The sequence below is a fragment of the Schistocerca americana genome, chromosome 1, assembly GCF_021461395.2.
Source record: "Schistocerca americana isolate TAMUIC-IGC-003095 chromosome 1, iqSchAmer2.1, whole genome shotgun sequence".
NCBI classification, from domain to species: Eukaryota; Metazoa; Arthropoda; class Insecta; order Orthoptera; family Acrididae; genus Schistocerca; species Schistocerca americana.
Genome location: NC_060119.1, coordinates 257,552,478 through 257,574,730, shown reverse-complemented (window position 1 = coordinate 257,574,730; position 22,253 = coordinate 257,552,478). Strand labels below are relative to the sequence as shown.

Sequence of the window (22,253 nt, the reverse complement as noted above, 5' to 3'; positions counted from 1 at the left end):
TTGGATGTACCGTGCACTATTCAGTGTCCCCTCGACGATCACCAGTGGTGTACGGCCAGTGTAGGAGATCGCTCCCCACACCATGATGCCGGGTGTTGGCCCTGTGTGCCTCGGTCGTATGCAGTCCTGATTGTGGCGCTCACCTGCACGGCGCCAAACACGCATACGACCATCATTGGCACCAAGGCAGAAGCGACTCTCATCGCTGAAGACGACACGTCTCCATTCGTCCCTCCATTCACGCCTGTCGCGACACCACTGGAGGCGGGCTGCACGATGTTGGGGCGTGAGCGGAAGACGGCCTAACGGTGTGTGGGACCGTAGCCCAGCTTCATGGAGACGGTTGCGAATGGTCCTCGCCGATACCCCAGGAGCAACAGTGTCCCTAATTTGCTGGGAAGTGGCGGTGCGGTCCCCTACGGCACTGCGTGGGATCCTATGGTCTTGGCGTGCATCCGTGCGTCGCTGCGGTCCGGTCCCAGGTCGACGGGCACGTGCACCTTCCGCCGACCACTGGCGACAACATCGATGTACTGTGGAGACCTCACGCCCCACGTGTTGAGCAATTCGGCGGTACGTCCACCCGGCCTCCCGCATGCCCACTATACGCCCTCGCTCAAAGTCCGTCTACTGCACATACGGTTCACGTCCACGCTGTCGCGGCATGCTACCAGTGTTAAAGACTGCGATGGAGCTCCGTATGCCACGGCAAACTGGCTGACACTGACGGCGGCGGTGCACAAATGCTGCGCAGCTAGCGCCATTCGACGGCCAACACCGCGGTTCCTGGTGTGTCCGCTGTGCCGTGCGTGTGATCATTGCTTGTACAGCCCTCTCGCAGTGTCCGGAGCAAGTATGGTGGGTCTGACACACCGGTGTCAATGTGTTCTTTTTTCCATTTCCAGGAGTGTATTTGAGTAAATAGAAATCAGAGAGCTGGGCCTGGAGAAGCTTTAATCTGTGAGCTTATAATACTTGAGTAAATATAAGTCAGAGAGATGGGCCTGCAGGAGCACTATGCTGAGAGCATTTGCACAGAACTCACCTGCTTGCAGCCACTTCGGCGCCGAGTGGAGTGGCACCGACGAATGGTCAAAGTTCAACGGCCCTGCCCACAGTGTCACCCGACCGTCGTCCGCTGCAAAATGAAGCCTTGTCTCGCAATGAAATCTCACAATGAAATTTGACACTGTCAAACCTGAGCAAGCCAGCGCTCTTGTATTATTGCATTGGTTAATATATTACACTTTCCGAGCTTTGACTCTAATGAGTCATCACCAAAACTAGAATATAGAAAATGCAAAATTACCCTTGATATCTCTGTATCTCCATCTTTATACAGATGGTTGCGGGACCTCGGCGGTTCAGTAGAGAATTTTTAATCAAGACACATTTCAGTCATCTAAACCTGCGGGTTGTTATTTTCTTTAGCAAACAGTTTCGGCGATATATTACGCCATTTTCAGACCGATTGACCGACCTGTGGAAGGGCTCCCATCTCTGGCACATTCAAAATAGGGGCCAGCATTCAGTGAATGGTATCCGTCGATTTCTACTCGACACAGGGATTACTTCAATTATCACAGTAGATGATCACTGAAGTCATAGTTGTATCAAGTAAAAATCTACAGATACCAGTCATTGAATGCTGGCCCCTGTTTTCACTGGACCGGAGATGGGACTCTTCCTACAAAACAGTCAGCGGACCTGAAGAGGATGTAACACATCGCCGAAACTGGTTGCTCATAACAATTTGGAAATTTAGACGCCAGAAGGGTTTTTTGACTTGACATTCTGTACACTTAATATAGTTGTAAAATATTATGTAAATGAAACAAAGCTACATTAGTTTCTGAAGTTAGTTTCTCAAATGAGATTTTATTTTTGTACAGAAATTAAACAGTAGTATTATAGCAATAGCGCTTTTTTGCTTTCAGTTTTCTTCATTCGATTTGAATGATGCGGTCGCGCGGTTCCAGACTGTAGCGCCTAGAACCGCTCGGCCACCACGGCCGGCTCAACATCTTCTGTGTGTTACTTCCAATTTAAGTTGTTCGTTATTATAATATCTAGGTTTTTAGTTGAATTTACGGCTGTTAGATTATACTGATTTATCGTGTAACCGAAGTTTAACGAGTTCCTTTCAGCACTCACATGGATTGCCTCACACATTTCGTTATTTAGGGTCAACTGCCACTTTTCGCACCATTCAGATATCTTTTCTATATCGTTTTGCAGCTTGTTTTGATCTTCTGATGACTATTAGTCGATAAACGACAGCGTCATCTGCAAACAACCTAAGACGGCTGCTCAGATTGTCTCCAAAATCGTTTATATAGATAAGGAACAGCAAAGGTCCTATAACACTACCTTGGGAAACGCCAGAAATCACTTCTGTTTTACTCGATGATTTTCCGTCAATTACTACGAACTGTGACCTCTCTGACAGGAAATCACAAATCCAGTCACGTAACTGAGACGATATTCCATAAGCGCGCAATTTCACTACGAGCCGCTTGTGTGGTACAGTGTCAAAAGCCTTCCGGAAATCCAGAAATACAGAGTCGATCTGAAATTCCTTGTCAGTAGCACTCAACACTTCTACAACTTACCTTGAATGATGATCAATAGAAATGCTGCTCACAGAGGTTTAAAGGAAAATTCAATACCGGATCACTAAGAAGAATAGAGAAAGCTTTGAAGTACTGTAAAGCAATGCGTTCGTAATGCCATAACCAGGCACGCGTGCTCCTCTGCGTGCAGCGATATGAAACCCGCAATTCTGTGGAGGAATCTCCACAACTTAGATACTAGAAAGACGAAATCATAAACTTTTAGGTCTTAGCCGACGAACTTCTTATTGCACCACTCAACCTCCATGTTCCAAAAAACTAACGCGTGCAGATATACCCTGACTACATAACTAAGAGCGACGCTTTCCATCTAAAACGCGTTACAATAGATGCAATAAGAATAGCGATGATGAGAACCTGTTCTGAAGCGATATGCAATGACGGTATGAGGATAACCAGGATCAAGTATGTTGCAGGTAGCTTAATATGTGTTTTACAGACATATTTAATTTTTCTCTGGAGAATGGAACATATCTCACCCCATGGCAAAGAAGCATATTCCGACCTATCTCTGAGAAGGAAAACCCGCAATGCCGTTGTGATTACCGACCAGTTAGCACACTGTGTCCAAAGACCTGGAATATATTGTTCAGAAGCAAATTATCGATCGTAACAGGTTTCGTAAACATCTTAGCACAAACACCGCATTAATTAAAGCAACTGATGTCTTGAAATATGCCATGGACAAACGCGATGCCACAATACTGGCTCTACGAGACTCCAGCAAAGCATTTAATACTGTCAACTTTGACACATTTTTCAGAAAAATGCGACAGCTAAATTTTTCAGACAGTGCTGAAGTGGTTTGAAAGCTACAGTGAAAAGAGACAATAGTATATGTTTGTAGAAATGGGCAGTCGTCCCGGAATCAGGAGTTTCACAAGGATCATACGTGGGCCTACTTTTGTTTTTCTTGTGTGCCAAAGATATCTTGTCGGTTGTAGCCTCTTGTAAATATCACTTCTATGCGACGATCTCCAGCCTCACCTCTGAGTCGCACATGAAAATATGAAGAGTTCGATCGTCCACATTAATGACGATCTGCCTTCAGTGGTAAAATGATCGCAAAACCTGGGTCTTAAATGAGAATAATTCATAAGTGACATTAGCATCGTGTCAGAAATTAATTAGTTCAAAATTCCGCTAACTATTGTTTCCTAGTCTTCTCGACGGTATTCCAATGCTTCATGAGAAGACAATTAAGAACTTTGTGTAAATTTGGACGAGCATTTCACGTGGACCGAAAATACTTACGCTTGCCTCTATGCACTGAAACCTTTCAATAGAATGTGGATTGTAAACTTGCTTAGTCACTTGTTCTGCTGAACCTCCACTATGGTGATGTGATCCAGCACGCCATGAACAGTGAAAACAGTATATGCTTGGAACTAATCATGACTGTATGTGTGTGTGCTACATCTGCAACATGCGCCTATGTCAGTCATAGTTCGGTTGCTTGTGGCAGAACAAGATACGCTACTACCATACGTCGCCATTCCGTTACACAGCTGATGGTTGTCCATATTCGCAACTATGAATACAATTCAGGTATACCATACGTTGTATCTACTTCGTCTCCTTCCTAGATCGCAAGCGTTCTTTGGTATTACCAAAGGTTCAATACCTGCTACCTAAACACAAGACCACTTATTCATATAACTATCCTAGCTGCGCCCTTTCATGAAACAAAAACATTCTGAAATTACATATCTGTCACTGCCATCCGCTTCTGTAACAAGTAACCCCGCACATTTAATGCCAATGGCTTTTAAGAAGAAGCTGAAGCATTTTGTTTGTCACCCTCATAACGTCTCCCCAAAAATCAACCCACTGTGTATCGCCAATTTTCCCCTTGTCAAACATCAGAGTCAGTGTTTCTCGCAGTTACGCTTTTTTATGTTTCCTTTAACAGTAAATCACAGCGCTTGTGTACCCTTATCTTCGTTAATTGTATATTATCACGTTCCTGCCTCTCACCTTCTTCTGCCATTCTCATGTCCATTGCTGCTAGCGCTCATAGTGTAAGCCCACATACCGGAATTTATCTTCATTATTGTGCTTATCTTGATAGAATGTAAACTGTAATTTCTCTATGTTGTATTAGATCTATCTTACAATATGTTCTACGTATACTGAAGAGCCAAAGAAACTGGTACAGGTACCTGGCTAATATCGTGTAGGGCCCCCGTGATCACGCAGAAGTGCCGCAGCACAACGTGGCATGGACTAGGCTAATGTCTGAAGTAGTACTCGAGGGAATTGACACCATGAATCCTGCAGGGCAGTCCTGAAATCCGTACGAGTACGAGGGGGTGGAGATCTCTTCTAAACAGCACGCTGCAAGGCATCCCTCATGTGCTCAATTATGTTCACGTATGGAGAGATTGGTAGCCAACAGAAGTGTTCAAACGCAGAAGAGTGTTCCTGAAGTCACTCTGTAGCAATTCTGGATGTATGGGGTGTCACATTGTCCTGCTGCAGTTCCCCCATTCTGCCGGAATGCACAATGGACATGAATGGGTGCAGGAGATCAGACAGGATGCTTACGTGCATCACCTGTCAGAGTCGTATCTAGACGCGTCAGGGATCCCAAAATCACTCCAGCTGCACACGCCCCACACAGTCACAAAGCTTCCACCAGCTTGAACAGTCCCCTGCTGACATGCAGGATCCATGAATTCATGAGGTTGTCTCCATACCCGTACATCCCCTCGATGCAATTCGACACGAGACTCGTCCGACCCGGCAACATGTTTCCAGTCACCAACCGTCCAATGTTGGTGTTAGCGCGTCCAGGCAAGGCGTAAAGCTTTGTGTCGTTCAGTCATTAATGGTACACGAGTGGACCTTCGGCTCCTAAAGCCCGTATTGATGATGTTCCGTTGAATTTTTCGCACGCTCACACTTGTTGATGGCCCAGCATTGAAATCTGCAGCAATATGTGGAAGGATCGCACTTCTGTCACGTTGAACGATTCTCCTCAGCAGTCGATGGTCCCGTTCTTGCAGAATCTTCTTCCGGCCGCAGCGATGTCAGAGAGTTGCTTCCTGATATTAGCGGTACACTCGTGAAATGGTCGTACGGGAAAATCCTCACCTCGTCGCTACCTTGGAGGTGCTGTGTCCCATCGGTCGTACGCCACCTATAACACCACATTCAGACTCACTTAAATCTTGATAACCTGTCACTGTAACAACAGCAACCGATCTTACAACTTCGCCAGAAACTTGTCTTATATGGGTGTTGCCGACCGCAGCGCCGTATTCTCCCTTTTAACTTATTTCTGTATTTGAATACGCATCACTATACCAGTTTCGATTGCGCTTCAGTGTATATAGACTGCAGGGTTAGATAATTAAATAAGAAAACAATAAAGCAAAGGAAAGGAAATAGTAGTTTTTTATCGTGTTACGTCAGCTTCAAGCATCACTTAAGTTGAATTAACGTTTACACCCAAAACAAGCATTCTTGTAAGTTGTATTGTGACGCAGAAGCAAAATTGATACAATCACTTCTTTAAAAAATCGAAGTTGGGATTTGGAAAGTTCGATTCTAATGTGATAGTTCTGTGTGTTTGTTAACGTTAAAGCGACAGCGTGGCGATTATCTGTTGAAAGCGATGCGTAGCTGTAGAAACTCACACTGCTGGTACTTACCTTGGAACACGTCCGGCGTATATGCTACGCCTGGAGAGAGAGGTGGCGATTCCAGGTCGGATATGGACGTTTCATTGGGCTTGACAACCACCAGCGACGTCACTTCCGTCACGAAAGAGTACTGGAAGAAAAGCACAGCATCACAAGAGTGTCTGCTCGCTGTTGAGCTAGCTACCATGGCCACCCATCATTTCTCTCTCATACTTGTTAGATACGTCCCTTAAATTGATACGCTTTTGCGAATAGAATAAAATAGCCATTTATGGGAATTGCCAAGATCTGAGCTGGTTAATGGCTGCATTTTCAGATTTCCGTCTGCACTTGCTGACTTCCTACACATGTCTGTATGGCGCAAGTCTTTGTGTTTTTGGTGGTCTTTATGGATTTCGGAATAGACTGTAATGTTTGAAAGGTAAACCGTGAAAGCAAGAAAGAACTGTGTACTTAAAAACGTAAATAACATCGCAAGTCGGAAAGTGGACTAGGGTTGAACGTTCTCCGGTAGTTGCTGAGATTTAGTGTGTCTCCAGACTCATTGCCGTGAACACAGTAGGATTACGATAAAAGCAGTCCTTCAGACATCAGACTTCAGACTTCATTGGCGATATCACTGGCGATCTTCGAAAGAGCGGTCGGCAACCCTTCGGGCACATCGGGCATACGTGCAGCCTACATTTCCCCTGCCCGCTTCAGCCTCTTGGACTCGCCTAAGAAGTAACGAACGGACACCTGGCGGTTGTACCAGCGCTAACAGAAACCGCCACTTCTGAGGGACCTATTAGCGTCCTCCACACACGTCACCAGAAAATGGTGCCACCAGTCTTCCATCGCCAGCCGCTATAAAGGTCTGCGCCAAAGGTACGCAAGTCAGTCCTTCCGGTTTCGAGGGCCTCTCCAAGCCACCGGGCGGGTGCTGTTCATTCCATCATCTTAGGACGCTTTCGAAGTCCATCGAAGGAACCGACGCCGCTGTATTCAGCATTCATTCCGATTGCAATCGGACTATACAGGGTGTCCCAGATATCTTGTCCACCCAAAATATCTCTGGAACAATAACAGCTATTGAAAACGACTTTCACCGGTATCAATGTAGGGCTGGGGCCCATGAAAGTACATATTTGGAAACATTCTAAAACGAAAGCATATGTGTTTTTTAACACAAACTTATGTTTTTTTTAAATGGACCTCCTTTATTTTTTCTTCAGCAATCCATAGCATGACAAAGCACATACACAATGGCGTTGATTGCATCGCAATATTCCCATTACATCCCGAGATATTGAGACGCGAAGTTGACGCTTGAAACACCCGACAAGCGCTGCTAGCGCACGTCCTGAGGCTCAGGCGTGAACCCCATGCTGCCCGTAATCGCGATGTGATTGACATGCGTAATCACACCTCCATACTTATCAAGAAGTCCGAAATGAATAATACGGCCTGCTGCCATCAACTCTCATAAGCACATAATGGGTTCCCTCTTGCACGTTTTGCGTATCTTCGTACACAGTATGAACCAGTACCGATCGGTGTACACCCTTCAGGTTGTCTTAATCCTGCACACCCAAAATAAGGTTTACCTAATGCGTTATATGACCTATTGTGCCCGTCGCGCAGGGCCTGGCTCTACCTAGTCAAGCGTCCGACGTAGTTCCCACTACTGCCACAGTTACCACTTCGCCTTGTTTATGTTTTGCGACCCATGCAAACTTCTGTACTCCACCACCATCCGAGCATCCCATTTGTTGTTGCTTTGGCGTGCAGTACACCGGTTGCCAGTGTACTCGTGCATCAGAGTAATCTAGTGACGGCACGGAGGTAGTACACATTGTGAATAAAGGTTGTGTTGTGGAACTTATACTGTACAGTATAATGTACACACATGAAGATATGGTAGAAATGCTGCTGATCTATGGAGAGTGTACGTTGACGGGAAATACGTTATGAGATTGCTTGTTTGTTGATCGTACTGTTAGCGAACATTATTAAGTTAATATGTCTGTTTTCTACCCTACTCTACATACCTGTACTGTACCCTGTTGTAGGTGGACGAAATGCAGTTCAGACAGAACGACTGTACAGAAGACGATTCCCTGACAAACCATCGCCTTCGCGCCAGATGTTTGGTCGTCTCACATCTCGTCTACGTGAAACGGGAAGCTTAAGTCCAAGACCTCTACATCGTCCTAGAACACGCACAGATGAACGTGCTGAAGTTGCTGTGCTCGCTACCATAGCTGTGAATCCTCAAATCAGCACACGTCAAATTGAACGTGAAGTTGGTGTGTCTAAATCAAGTGCACAGCGTATTCTTATACGTCATAAATTTCATCCTTACCATGTTTATTTACACCAGGATCTTCATGGAAATGACTTCCGCAATAGGGTAACATTTTGTCGGTGGGCTCAGCAAAAACTTCTGACTAATCCAAATTTTTTTGCAGATGTTCTCTTTACCGACGAGGCATCATTATCCAACAAAGGAATTGTCAATATGAGGAATATGCATTATTGGTCCGCAGACAAACCAAAATGGCTCCGTGAGGTAGAGCATCAACGTCCGTGGAAAGTTAATGTTTGGTGTGAGATTATTGGAAATACCATTATCGGACCTTTCTTCATAAATGGCATCCAAAATGGCAGACAATACTCCAGATTTATACGGCACAATCTTCCTGTTCTCTTGGACACCGTACCTCTGAACCTGAGAATGGTCATGTGGTATCAGCATGACGGATGCCCTGCACATAACGCCTTACGAGCACGACGACTTCTGAACCGTAAGTTCCCTGGTAGGTGGCCCAGTTAGGTGGCCTGCCCGATCTCCGGACCTTACACCGCTGGATTATTTTCTTTGGGGAGCAGTGAAGGATGCTGTTTACCAACATGAACCAACAACACCAGAGGACATGAAGCAACGCATTATTGATGCTTGTACAGCCATCAAAGAGGAAACAGTAGCACGAAGTAGTGCATCCTTCATCCGCAGAGTGACCCTATGTATGCAAGCCAATGGGCATCACTTTGAGCATGAGATGTGAACGCTATGTTTAGTATGTAGTGCTGGTATCACAGTGGAAGTTTCTACAAAGGGCCATTTTACCCAGTGATGTTAAGAAACATTTGTTTGCAACAATTTGTCATTTAACGCATTAGATAAACATAACATTGATAATTATGTGATAATAAAACTAATTGGGTAACATGTTTACATTCATCTTCTATGTCCTACCTGAACTTCCCAAATCAAAACATTTTTACCTAAACAACGGTAAAACTTTTAGTCCACTTGCTCGTTTCACTAAAACCATCAACATGAGTTTTACTATTACGAGTGAATGATCAACTGTCACTTGCGCTAGATCTACAGTAAAGTAAAGTTTTACCGTTGAACGGCATTACCTTTTTAGTAACGGATTAACGGTAAGCGAAGTTAACTTTGTGACTAACGTTGCGGAACACAGATATGTTACAGAACCGCATCACCCCTAGTCTATGGGATAAATACCTGCTGGAATGTACGACGTTAATGCAGGATGGCAGCAGACCGTATTATTTGTTTCGGACCTCTTGATAAGTATGAAAGTGTGATTACGCATGTCAATCACATCGCGATTACGGGCAGCATGGGGTTCACGCCTGAGCCTCAGGACGTGCGCTAGCAGCGAATGTCCGGTGTTTCAAGCGTCAACTTCGCGTCTTAATATCTCGGGATGTAATGGGAATATTGCGATGCAATCAACGCCATTGTGTATGTGCTTTGTCATGCTATGGATTTCTGAAGAAAAAATACAGGAGGTCCATTTAAAAAAACATTATTTTGTGTTAAAAAACACATATGTTTTCGTTTTAGAATGTTTCAAATATGTACATTCATGGGCCCCAGCCCTACATTGATACCGGTGGAAGTCGTTTTCCAATAGCTGTTATTGTTCCAGAGATATTTTGGGTGGACAAGACAGCTGGGACACCCTGTATACAGGATAGACTTTTCTGTTCCTAGGCTTGTGTTTTTCAGGACAGCTTCATCGGACGTAGAATATTTTCCATGCAGGTGTCATTATCTATGAAGATCCCAATTGTGTTACTTTGTCAGACTCTGGAATCACCATAAGGTCAAGTCTTCATACCTGTGAGGCGTTGTAATTGTGATTTTGTTATTGTCGGCCGGCCGGAGTGGCCGAGCGGTTCTAGGTGCTACAGTCTGGAACCGCGCCACCGCTACGGTCGCAGGTTCGAATCCTGCCTCGGGCATGGATGTGTATGGTGTCCTTAGGTTAGTTAGGTTTATTTAGTTCTAAGTTCTAGGGAACTGATGACCTTAGAAGTTAAGTCGCATAGTGCTCAGAGCCATTTGAACCTTTTTCTTTTGTTATTGTCGTCGAAGCAGACTTTTATTTCCTTGAACAATAATCATTTGTAAACTTTGATCGCTGTTTTCCCTGCGTCGACGTGAGCGACACATCAGATGGTATTTACTCCTCTCTGCATCCACGCGTATGTAAATATCATCCACTGGGTTTCCTCTCTCTCTCTCTCTCTCTCTCTCTCTCTCTCTCTCTCTCTCTCTCTCTCTCCTCCAATGTGAGGCACATTATACTAGCTAAAGCTTAGGAGCTAATAAAGATGTACGACAGTGGGACTATTTTTTATTCGTACAATACAAGCAAACGATAGATGGTTGCGAAATAAGGAAGTGTACTCCCGTCGCCAGGGTCAATGGAACACGCTCAATGGTTGACGGACAACACATCCCATCTCCGATATCGTACAGGCACTGGGCTTTTACATGACACCGTGTCAAGGGTGTAAGGGCCTACATGAATGATTCCTTTCCGGGGAAACCGCCACTTCCAGGGCCAACTGCCGGGGACGACAACCTGTGATGGCAAGAATGTTGTCACGTACAAAGTAACGGCTATTAGAAAGGCTGTAGTCCTCAGATCACGCACCAGTTCTACATCTTCATTTATATTCTGCAAATAACTGTGAAATGCTTGACAGAGTGTATGGCTTTATCCCGTTCCATTAACATACGGAGCACTGGCACAATGACTGATTAATCGCCTCAGTGCTCACTATAATTACTCTAATCTTGTCTTCGCGATCCCTTTGAGGATTATACGTAGAAGCTTTTAGTATATTCCTAGATTAACTGTTTGAAGTTGGTTCCTAACACTTTCTAAGTAAGCTTTCACAGGGTTGTTTATGTCTGTCTTCAAGCATGTGCTTTTTTCGCTGATTCAGTATCTCCCTGACACTCCCCATGAGTGAAATAAAACCTGCGTCGGTTCGCGCTTTCCTATTTTGTAAACGTTCAGTACCTTCTATTAGTCTTATTTGGTACAATTCCAAAACAATCGGGCCCTATTCTGTAAGGGGCAGTCAAATGAAAATGAGGCATATGGTAAAAATTTAAGTAAACTATTTATTGTTTTAAAAGTAATCGCCATAACTGTTAATTTATTTATCCCACTGTGAGACAAAACGGTCGACACCTTTACTGAAAAATGTTTGCGATTGCCTACGGAACCACGATTGCACCAATGCATGAGCGGGCCCACATGTTGCCAAAGTTGTTTCGGTTGCGTTGCAGAGGTTTCGCTGGGTAGTTTTTACGCATCTTCCATACAGTCCCGCTCTCCGCCCATGCGGTTTCCACATTTTTAGCGGGCGGAACAGAGACATTGATGACCGTCTATTTGCTTTGGACGAGGAGACGCACGCCTGAGCACAATAATTTTTTCGTAGGCAACTGAAAACATTTTTCCATGAAGGCATTGATCATCCTGTCTCATAGCGGGATAAATATATCAACAGTTATGGTGATTACTTTTGAAATAATAAACAGTTTACTTACTTTTTTCCCATCTGTCACGTTTTTCACTTGACTGCCACTTATAGGAGTGTTCACACGAATGTTGTGAATCCAGTCTCCTTTATAGACTGGTCGCGATTCCCTAGGATTCTGCCAATGAACAAATGTCTGCCACCTTTATCTATGAAGGACCGCACGTAATCGTTCCATTTTACATCCGTACAAGTTATTAAACCCAGGCATTTACACAAGTTGACCGATTGCAGCTGTGATTCATTGATATTGTAATAGAAGATACTACGTTTTCTCGTTATATGAAGTGCAAATGTTTATACCGGGTGATCAAAAAGTCAGTATAAATTTGAAAACTTAATAAATCACGGAATAATGTAGATAGAGAGGTAAAAATTGACACAGATACTTGGAATGACATGGGGTTTTATTAGAACAAAAAAAGCAAAGTTCACAATATGTATATCTGGATTGTTTTTATTTTTGGTGTCATTCGACTAGGCTGTCAAATGCGATCCGTTTTGAACTCTGTCCGGTGATGACAACACAGCCTCAGACGAGTACGAAGCATCTTCGCGTCCTTCGCAGTGATCATCCTTTATATAACCTGGCAGTCATGGTAAAAATACTAAACATGAACTATAGGAATGAACTCTGGAGGCCATTGTACCTATCACAGAGAACTGTTTACATGTTACGAAGCCCGACATTGGCCGGACGGGGTGACCGAGCGGTTCTAGGCGCTACAGTCTGGAACCGCGCGACCGCTGCGGTCGCAGGTTCGAATCCTGCTCGGGCATCGATGTGTGTGATGTTCTTAGGTTAGTTAGGTTTAATTAGTTCTAAGTTCTAGGGGACTGATGACCTCAGATGTTAAGTCTCATAGTGCTCAGGGCCATTTGAACCATTTCACTTAATGACTGAGAGCAGCGGCGTTTGCGTAGGGTTGTCAGTGTTATCAGACAAGGAACACTGCGTGAAGTAACGGCGGAAATCAACATGGAACGTACGACGAACGTATCCGTTTAAAAAACTTCGGTGAAATCAGACATTAATTGGTTGCGGCAGCTGAAACCGACGAGAGTACCTTTGGTTACAGCACGACATCGCCAGCCGCGTCTCAACCGTGATCGTGACCCTGGACAACAGACGAACTGTGCCCCGGACAGACAACATCCGATTTCAGTTGGTGAAAACTGATGGTAGAGTTCGAGTGTGGCGCAATTCCCACGAAGCAATCGAAGCAAGTTGTCAACAACCCTTTGTGGTGGAGGGTCCTTAAAGGTGTGGGCTGTGTTTACATGGAATTGTCTTGCACATTGACTATTCCGAAACAACGACGAAATTTTTATGGATGACAATGCGCCATGTCACCGGATTGCAACTATTCGTGATTGGTTTGTAGAACGTTCTTGACAATTCGAATGAATGGTTTGGCCACCTAGATTGCCCGACATGTGTCTGATCGAACATTTACGGGACATAGTCGCGTGGCCAGTTGGTGCACCAACTCCTACACCGGCAACGCTTTCGCAATTGACTATAGAGGCAGCACGGCTCAATATTTCTCGGGGGACTTCGAGCAACTTGTTGAGTCCGTGCCACGTCAATTTACCGCACTACACTGGGCAAAAGGAGGTCCGACGCTGTTTTAGGAGAAATCACATGAGTTTTGTCAGCTTCAGCGTATTTCTAGTTTCACAAGCATCCTGTGCATAGCCGCGCAAGATCAGCCGAGCGGTCTGGGGCGCTGCAGTCATGGGCTGTGCGGCTGGTCCCGGCGGAGGTTCGAGTCCTCCCTCGGGCGCGGGTGTGTGTGTTTGTCCTTAGGATAATTTAGGTTAGGTGGTGTGTAAGCTTAGGGACTGATGACCTTAGGAGTTAAGTCCCATAAGATTTCACACACACAAAAAAATGTTCAAATGTGTGTGAAATTTTATGGGACTTAATTGCTAAGGACATCAGTCCCTAAGCTTACACACTACTTAACCTAAATTATCCTAAGGACAAACACACACACCCGTGCCCGAGGGAGGACTCGAACCTACCCCGGGACCAGCCGTCACAGACACAGACACAGACACACACACACACACACACACACGCACGTATTCCTGAGCTTACCCTAAACGTCCATTATTTCACATACACCACCGCCGCTAGCGTGATTACAGAGTGGCGCGTGCCTACCTGGAGAGCGATCCGCTTGGCCTCTTCTCGGACGGCCTGGTCGGGGCTGGCGGCATTTTGGTCCAGCAGCTGGCGCACCCTGAGGTATGCCCAGAGGCGCTCCGCGGACGGCGCGGCCGCCACCGACGCCTCGGCGACGCTGGCGTTGCCGGAGCTGCTGTCCACCCGGTACCAGGGGCCCACCGCGCCGGGGCTCCGCCCGTCGTCGAACAGCCGCCCCGCCACCACCAGCTCGCCCCCGCGGTACAGCGACTTGAAGCTCGCTGTCGTCACCGACGCCTCGTCCACCTGTGGAGCACAGTGTAACACAGCGCGTCAGACTGAAGCCGTCGGCACACGAAGCGAGTTACCTAACTCTGATGCGATCCTCTACGAGTTTCGTGACGACAAGTTCCTGCTAGTTCACGTCGAGGAGCCATTTCGTCACGTGAAACACAAAATAAGTTCTGCGATATCTCGGGAACGTGCCACGTTAAGCTGAACCAATAGAAAGCAAAAACGCTTCCTACGTCACAATCAGAGAAAAAGATGCCACACCAATTGCCGTGTTCGATAGAATTAGATGGATTTTAGTTTGTGTCTTACACCCTACGAATGTGCAGTGGTTCTAAGTACCACAACTTAGATGTCTCGAGAACGAATCATTATTTACTTATATGGATATGGTGTCTGTTCTTTCGGACATGTAAGCATGTAAGCATGTAAGCATATAGTTCTGGCGATACCGGCCATCACCTTCTTCTTCTGTGCCCCCGAACTCTTACGGGACTTGGAAGAATGTCTTCCACGAGTAGTGAGTGTGTTGGGGTGGGACACCACGAATGTAGCGTGTGGACACACAAGGTCAGAATGTGAGTCTCGCGGGAGACATGTGCGAGATAGTACCTGCAGTCGCACTATCATCTGTGCCCTCGGATGGATAGAGCGTCTGCCATGTAAGCAGGAGATCCCGGGTTCGAGTCCCGGTCGGGGCACACATTTTCACCTGTCCCCGTTGATCTATATAAACGCCCGTGCGCAGCTGACGGTATTAATATAATTCTAATTTCGAATCATTATTGGTACGATGTACTGTGATAAAATGACGGGAGACGTCATATTGGGGGTTTAAAAATTTTCGTAGTTAGTTATTTCGCATTATAGCTCGCGTGTAAGCCGTTTCAAGGCAACGACCCGTTGAAGATTCATGAAAATGTGACATTCTTGTTCGGATGTGTTAAAATTAAATATCAATTAATAACATTTGGGTGATTAAAGCGTTTAGAATACCGGAACATAAACTGCGAGGGCCTTACAGTCAAAGTGTCAGTGTAGCGTAGTTCGTTGACACGTCACGCTACGGAACTAACGGTGGTTTCACGGAGGGTTCGCATCCTGAGATAGATCAACTTTTCTTTTACCTTCTCGTTTTCTAAAAGCTTATGGAACTATCTCACGAAATTAATAGAAATAATTTCTGTAATATTTAATGTTATATAAATATAAGTGTGCTGTTTTCCAGAAGGGAGTTAGCTCGTTTCGGTGAATTTTTTATAACAGAATATCTTTCCTGAGTTGACTCGTAGCCTTCATTTATGTCTTACAATACGTTCACGGGTATTGACGCTTTTATTTATGTATACTACAGACAGAACCGGCATATGGGCAAGAAAGGAAATGTGCATTTCAAGCGAGCTAGGAATTGTACACGCATCCAATTTCGTGAATAAACTGTGTGGTTCGCGAGCCAAATAAAGGTGAAAAGTGCCGCTGGAGAGCGCTGAGAGCCTAATATCCCGTTAACTAGCTAGTGTCCTGTAACAACGACACTAAGTTCCCTCGTCCCGTGTGCCGAGTGCTTTAGGCGTTGTCCTACGTGAGTGAACTGTTGCGTACGCGTGGCATCTTCCGTCGCGCGATGTGGCGAAGTTGATGCGCGACGTTGTTTGCGCTTCGCGTTACTACTTGCAACGTATAAAATTTTGACCAGTGCTGTGTTCAATTGTGCATAAAGAGAAATACAAATAATAATGAGCGTTTTACTTTCAACGTCTAAAATTTTGACCAGTGCTGTGTTGAATTCTGCATAAAGAGAAATACAAATAATAATAAGCGTTTAAATATCGTACCGGCAACGAAAGTTATCAAAATAATTGGTATTACAATCAGTATTAAGCAGCATACAATGCGCAATACATATAAAGGGTAGCTTTTTCGATACTCTATAACTTTCTCCCATTGCAACACAGAACTTTGAAATTTTGGATGAAGTGTTTCTACAACCTTCCTCTCGAATGGTTCAACAGCGCCGCTCCCTGCGACGTCATCCACGAGTTTGGCAACGCTTCAAACAGGAAAGTCAGTGTTGAGAATGAAGGAGGCCGGCATAGGTTATCTTCATCAGAAAGATTCCCAGTTAGTAATAAAATGATATTTATTAAATATGAAGAAATATTCAACTTAAATGATGCATCTTCTTGCGGAAAATCCAGCACAATAAGAATTTTGAAATTATTACAAGTCCTCTAAAATATTAAAGTCCTGTCACTGTGCCTCTGAGCGATGCCTACGTAGAGTCCAGAACTGGCGTGCGATCCCTGCGGAGATTAAGTCTCGGAGACGACGGACGAACACTGCAGCTTGTAGACTCGACGGTAACTGGAGACCATACACGATTCAGGGCAATGAAGAGAACTGTCCGCCTGAGCTCTGTGCTCCGGTATTGAACGAGGTATAGAGCAATCGTCATCCACACACGTGATGCTCATGGGTTGGCAGCAGCGACTCCTGCAGTGCACAGTGACGACACATGCAAAAAAAAGGTCAGAGCTCGGAAGTTCATGTGACGTGTAAAGTGGGCTGATGACCTCATATTGGCACCAAATTTCTCCACGGTTTTACCCAACGCAATCGTGAACGTGTCAGCGATTTGAAGAGCGCCATACCGCTTCGTACTCACATTTCACCTTTTCTCTAGACGCCTCTGTGATGGAGGTCAGAACCGCGACACTCAACATTGAAATGACATGGGAGGAAAATATTTTAGACACACCGCCGCTCGCATTTGACGTGGAAAGGTCTCAGAGGGTGGAATAAAGGGCGTCAACGAAACCACCGCTACACTTCTGGCGCTGCTGACCACATATTTAGCTCGTCGTGTGATGAGCAACAGGGCGACTTCTTGATAACTTTAGCCACTGAGTCACTGCTGATACCCCCGTACGATTCAATCCATCTTCAAGGGCATCGTGGGTCTGCAGTACCGTTGAACGTGGTCGCACACCTTAGGAGTATGGGGTCACAGCGAGTTTTGTTCTGGTGTACAGGGTGGCCGGCCGGGGTGGCCGAGCGGTTCTAGGTGCTACAGCCTGGAACCGCGCGACCACTCTGGTCGCAGGTTCGAATACTGCCTCGGGCATGGATGTGTGTGACGTCCTTAGGTTAGTTAGGTTTAAGTAGTTCTAAGTTCTAGGGGGCTGATGACCTCAGAAGTTAAGTCCCATAGTGCTCAGAGCCATTTGAACCATTTTTTTGTACAGGGTGACACCACTAGGCAGTACACACACGAACTGCTGGAGTAGCTGTAGGTCAGCAACATCTATTAATCATAAGAACGACTGGTTTTCCGTTCTACTCACTAGGGATCATTCAAAACCATTCTACCGAATCGGAACGTGATCCGAACCAGCAAGCGGTGTTTATCCCTTTCCATCCCTCCTGCTTCCCACGCTCGTGTGGAGTTTCCTTCCAATTGAGTTGCGCTGTGGTTTCCATTCTTCGTACAGTATTTTGTTGAAAATTTAATTTAAAACTTACCGTCTCTTGCACAGTCGTGACGAAGCATTATATCTGTTTTTTAAATTATTTTGTGCTGTTCTTGTTGTATTTCGGAATACATCCTGAAGAAATGAAACCACAGCCTCAATCACTGATTTTAGATCACATATGATGTATAACAAAGTTACAGCTATCACGACGTGCACTGCACTTTCTATGCTGGTTTTGTTAATTTTACGGAAAATTCTATATTTGCATGTTATATAAACGAAAGAACATTGTACCGTAATTTTTCCTCAAGGAAACCGATGCTTCTGTCTCTCTTTAGCTTCACTTACAGTCGTTATTTCTCGAAAAGGCCTAATTATATATTCCTTTAGAGGAAATACTGCAACCTTTGGAAAATGAAGTGACACCTGCTACCAGAACATGACAATAATTCTTATTTACGTATTTTTAGTTTTCTCATTTCTGTTGCATGTTTTATTTGTCCTAAGAGCCCACGTTTCATCATAACAATATAATTTGCATCATTGACAGCTTATAATCCAATCTAAAAGAAGTAGGTGAATTAGATAGGCAGAAGGTGTGCTCCTGACAAGGAAGCAAAGTAGCTCCTGATGGACGAAGTGAGATTCACCGTTTCCCATCAAAACTTCCACGACACTTGGAATATTTCCATACGTCCCGAAGATCTTCGTCCGTCCATAATGAATGCACTATGCTGACTTTGCAGACGGCAGAAGAAAGCGCCTAGGAAGAATAATTGCTTCGCGTTAGACAGGTCGAATTTTCGCGTGCTCTCGTGCCGCACCACGTTCACATGAGATTGCTCATGTAGAACAAGGTGTAAGGCCTGAGCTATGTCGAGCGCGGCAGCTCAGCGCGTCTTATTCCGATTCACAGACATGCAGATGACGCTGTATTCATCGAAAGCGAGGAAGAAATGTAAGTCTTGCTGAATGAATAGTCTAATGAGTATACACCAAGAGCTGAAAGCTAATCAAACAAAGACTAAAGCAAAGTGAAGCAGAAAGGAATTATGGATAAACCTAAGATCAGAGTTGGGTACCACGAAGTAGCAAAGTGAAGATCTTCTCCTAACTTGTAAGCAAAGTAATAAATGACAGACGAAGCAAGGAGGACATAAAAAGCAGACTAGGACAGGCAGAGACAGCAGTGCTGCAAAAAGAAGTCTAACAGAACCAAACGTCGACCTGAATCTGAGGAAGAAATTCCTAACACTGTACAATCATTCCTAAAAGTATCCGAACCATCTCAATTGCGTTTCGCCTGATTTGTATGCGACCCACATAACGTAGCTGTCTTGCAGATCCTCTAATCGCTTTGCAGTACAGTCGTTTGACTGTACAGAACGGATACCACAAGAGTTCACTAGAGAACACTGTTCTTTAAGGTAACCAGTCTAAATGGATATCAGTACCATGATACTGCAAATACTAGGAAAAACGCGTCGTTGGAGATGAGCCTTTAACGATTTTAAATTCAATGTTATTATAGCAAGTGAATTTCTGAATCACTACCATACTCAATAGAATTTGAGCTAACTAACTCAGTAACATATGTCATTCCAGCAATCTATAGGCAAAATTTCATATAGTTATGGACAAGAGATTTTGAGACGGTATCTGAACTCACAAAGTTCTTTGACAATTCGAAGTATTTTTGCTCCTTGAAGGATGAAGAACTTCTTTGCTGAAAATGTGGATTGAAACCAAGCCATTGTAACTAAGCAAAACTTTCGTGTCTGACCGAGACTCGAGCACAGCAATATTTATCACTGGTGACTAGGCATAAAGGGTAGTGAAAAATCGGTTTACACGAGTTTCAGTCACCAAATCTGAACTAGAAAATTTTTGTGCCCTGCCTGGAATCCTGTCAGGGCCCGCATCTCCCTTTTAACGAACCACAAAAAAACATTTAATAAAATTTCAAATGATAAAGATAGCGCGGGTTTAAAATGAATTGCCTTGATGTAAAGTTCTGTGGGTGGACTCGAACCACCACGTAAGCAGTTTGTTAACTAAGCAAAATCAAATGTTTCATAACGAACTTTTTCACCAGCAATGAAATGTGTAAATTTGAAATGAGTATACAATTTTTTTTGTCTGACCAGGAACCAAACCCGCCGTTATTTTCTAGCCATGAATTGTCTGCTCACAAGTAAAATAAGAGTCCTGTGACCTTAAATGGCCATTGGCTCATTAAATAAAATAAAGTTTCGCCTCTGCTAAGGCCCAACCTAAACTGACTCTGCCCCCCGCTAATAGCGAAGGGATATGATTTTTATAATGCGGATTCTGAACTGCGGTGCAACCTGACATCCTGCACTTGGCAGTGCTAGAGGTGAAGGAGATATGCTCGTGTGTGTTTAAAGTACATGCTGAAAATGGGAATCACACCCATTCCTCTCAACTAAGGAACTAGGCTCCAATGAGGAGACCACTGAAGATCACATCCGCTACATTTGTGATTGTGGCGTAACGTACGATGCGCATAGCTTTCAAACTAGACACGGTGAAAAAATACAGTTCTCTATTAACTGGTTAATTATTGGCAGGCTTCTGACACCGATATTATGCTAGTCTCATGTCAGTGGAATGTAAAGACGCTTCTAGCCATCATAGACTCTATTCAAAACCATTTTGAAATTTTCACTATTTCAAGAATTATCTTATATCGAGAAATACCATTGCAGAATATGAAGTTACCAAATACTTCGATCATTAATGCTGTAAACGTTATTAAAGTTTTCGTTCTGCTGCTGCTACTCACTTGCTTGAAGGAAGCATTAAATGTTTCTAGTCATTTTTACGAGCAGGTGCCCAAAAACAGATAACTATTTAGTTCGCAGCAATCAGTGTGGTGTGTTGTGGCAACTGGACCGTAGCAGGTAGTTATTTAGTTCTTTCCCTTTCTATGGGATACTTTTTTGCGCTAACATCGGAAATGTTCAGTTATTCGTAGATTACTTTAAAACCACATTAACTGATGAAGACGTTACTTGATAACAGAAACTGCGTTGCATCACTTCATTTATTTGCGCTTAGCAACGACGCTCGTAAAATGCTAACAATGGTGGTATACGCCTGTTTGAAAGTCAGAGGAGATTAATGTTTTCTGTTAAATATCACTATCAGTCCCTCCAGGAGACTTAGTCGGCGTCACCTGTTTCAAGAACTACAAGGAGGAAAATTTCGCAGAAGATCAGCTGCTTTGCGATACAATGAACTCATTGGTTCAAATGGCTCTGAGCACTATGGGACTTAACATCTGAGGTCATCAGTGTCCTAGAACTTAGAACTACTTAAACCTAACTAACCTAAGGACATCACACACATCCATGCCCGAGGCAGGATTCGAACCTGCGACCGTAGCGGTCGCGTGGTTCCAGACTGAAACGCCTAGAACCGCTCGGTCACTTAGGCCGGCCAATAAACTCATTCTACGTGGTCCATGTTCATATTTTCGCGGAATTACTCTAACTGTAGGATGCACTTTAGAAATTTAGAAAAATATTTCAACACTGCAAAACTCGCATCCGACTCAGAGGCCTTCCACTTAGTCGCCAACCAGAAATTCGAACACTATGGAACACCAGTTTCAGTAAACTGATGCAGCGAAGATTGTTTACTCTGCTCTTTCTCACCATAGAATGCAGAGTTGAGTTACTGGGCTCTCTAACTGTACAGCAACAGTAATTTCGAGTGCAAGCAACGCATACGAATCGCAGAACATAATATTTTGTGGCTTCCAGTTCTGTTTATTCCTGACCTAAACTGGCCCTCCATAATTTCAGGCCGTGGGTACTGCAAGTCGTACTGACGCCAGTTGTGTGCTCTTACTGCCAACTTGATTTTTCGTTTCACTTGAGTTTTTAATGACTGAAATAAAAGTCACATGACCTCCCAGCATGATCGGTTTCGCTTCATTGCTCCTTTCGTTGCCAGTAACGGCTTCACAAACCGCCATTTATTGCTGTTTATAAAATTTCCTTTAATGTTGTCGTGGGTGAAGGAATTAGGTTTCAGCTTTAAACATCTTAATCAACAACGTTCACAAATTTACCGAATAAAGAAAGTCCAGGTAGGAAACAGTTTGAAACAAAATCTGCCAAGTCCGGAACATGTCGATCTTTTCGTCTGATAGCACTGCTTTATACTTTGCCTA

The 22,253-nt window shown here is 44.4% G+C and overlaps 1 protein-coding gene across 1 annotated transcript in view; it reads right to left on the bottom strand.

The window, feature by feature from the left end:
* LOC124564815 (inter-alpha-trypsin inhibitor heavy chain H4-like) overlaps positions 1-22,253 on the bottom strand; it is a 208,243-nt gene that overhangs the window by 10,108 nt on the left and 175,882 nt on the right. Inside the window, exons 10-12 of the mRNA XM_047131013.1 lie at positions 14,307-14,594; positions 6,290-6,410; positions 1,046-1,138 (exon numbers count right to left, since the gene is read on the bottom strand). Of these exons, the coding sequence (XP_046986969.1) occupies positions 1,046-1,138; positions 6,290-6,410; positions 14,307-14,594 (502 nt within the window). The remainder of the gene's footprint in view (positions 1-1,045; positions 1,139-6,289; positions 6,411-14,306; positions 14,595-22,253) is intronic.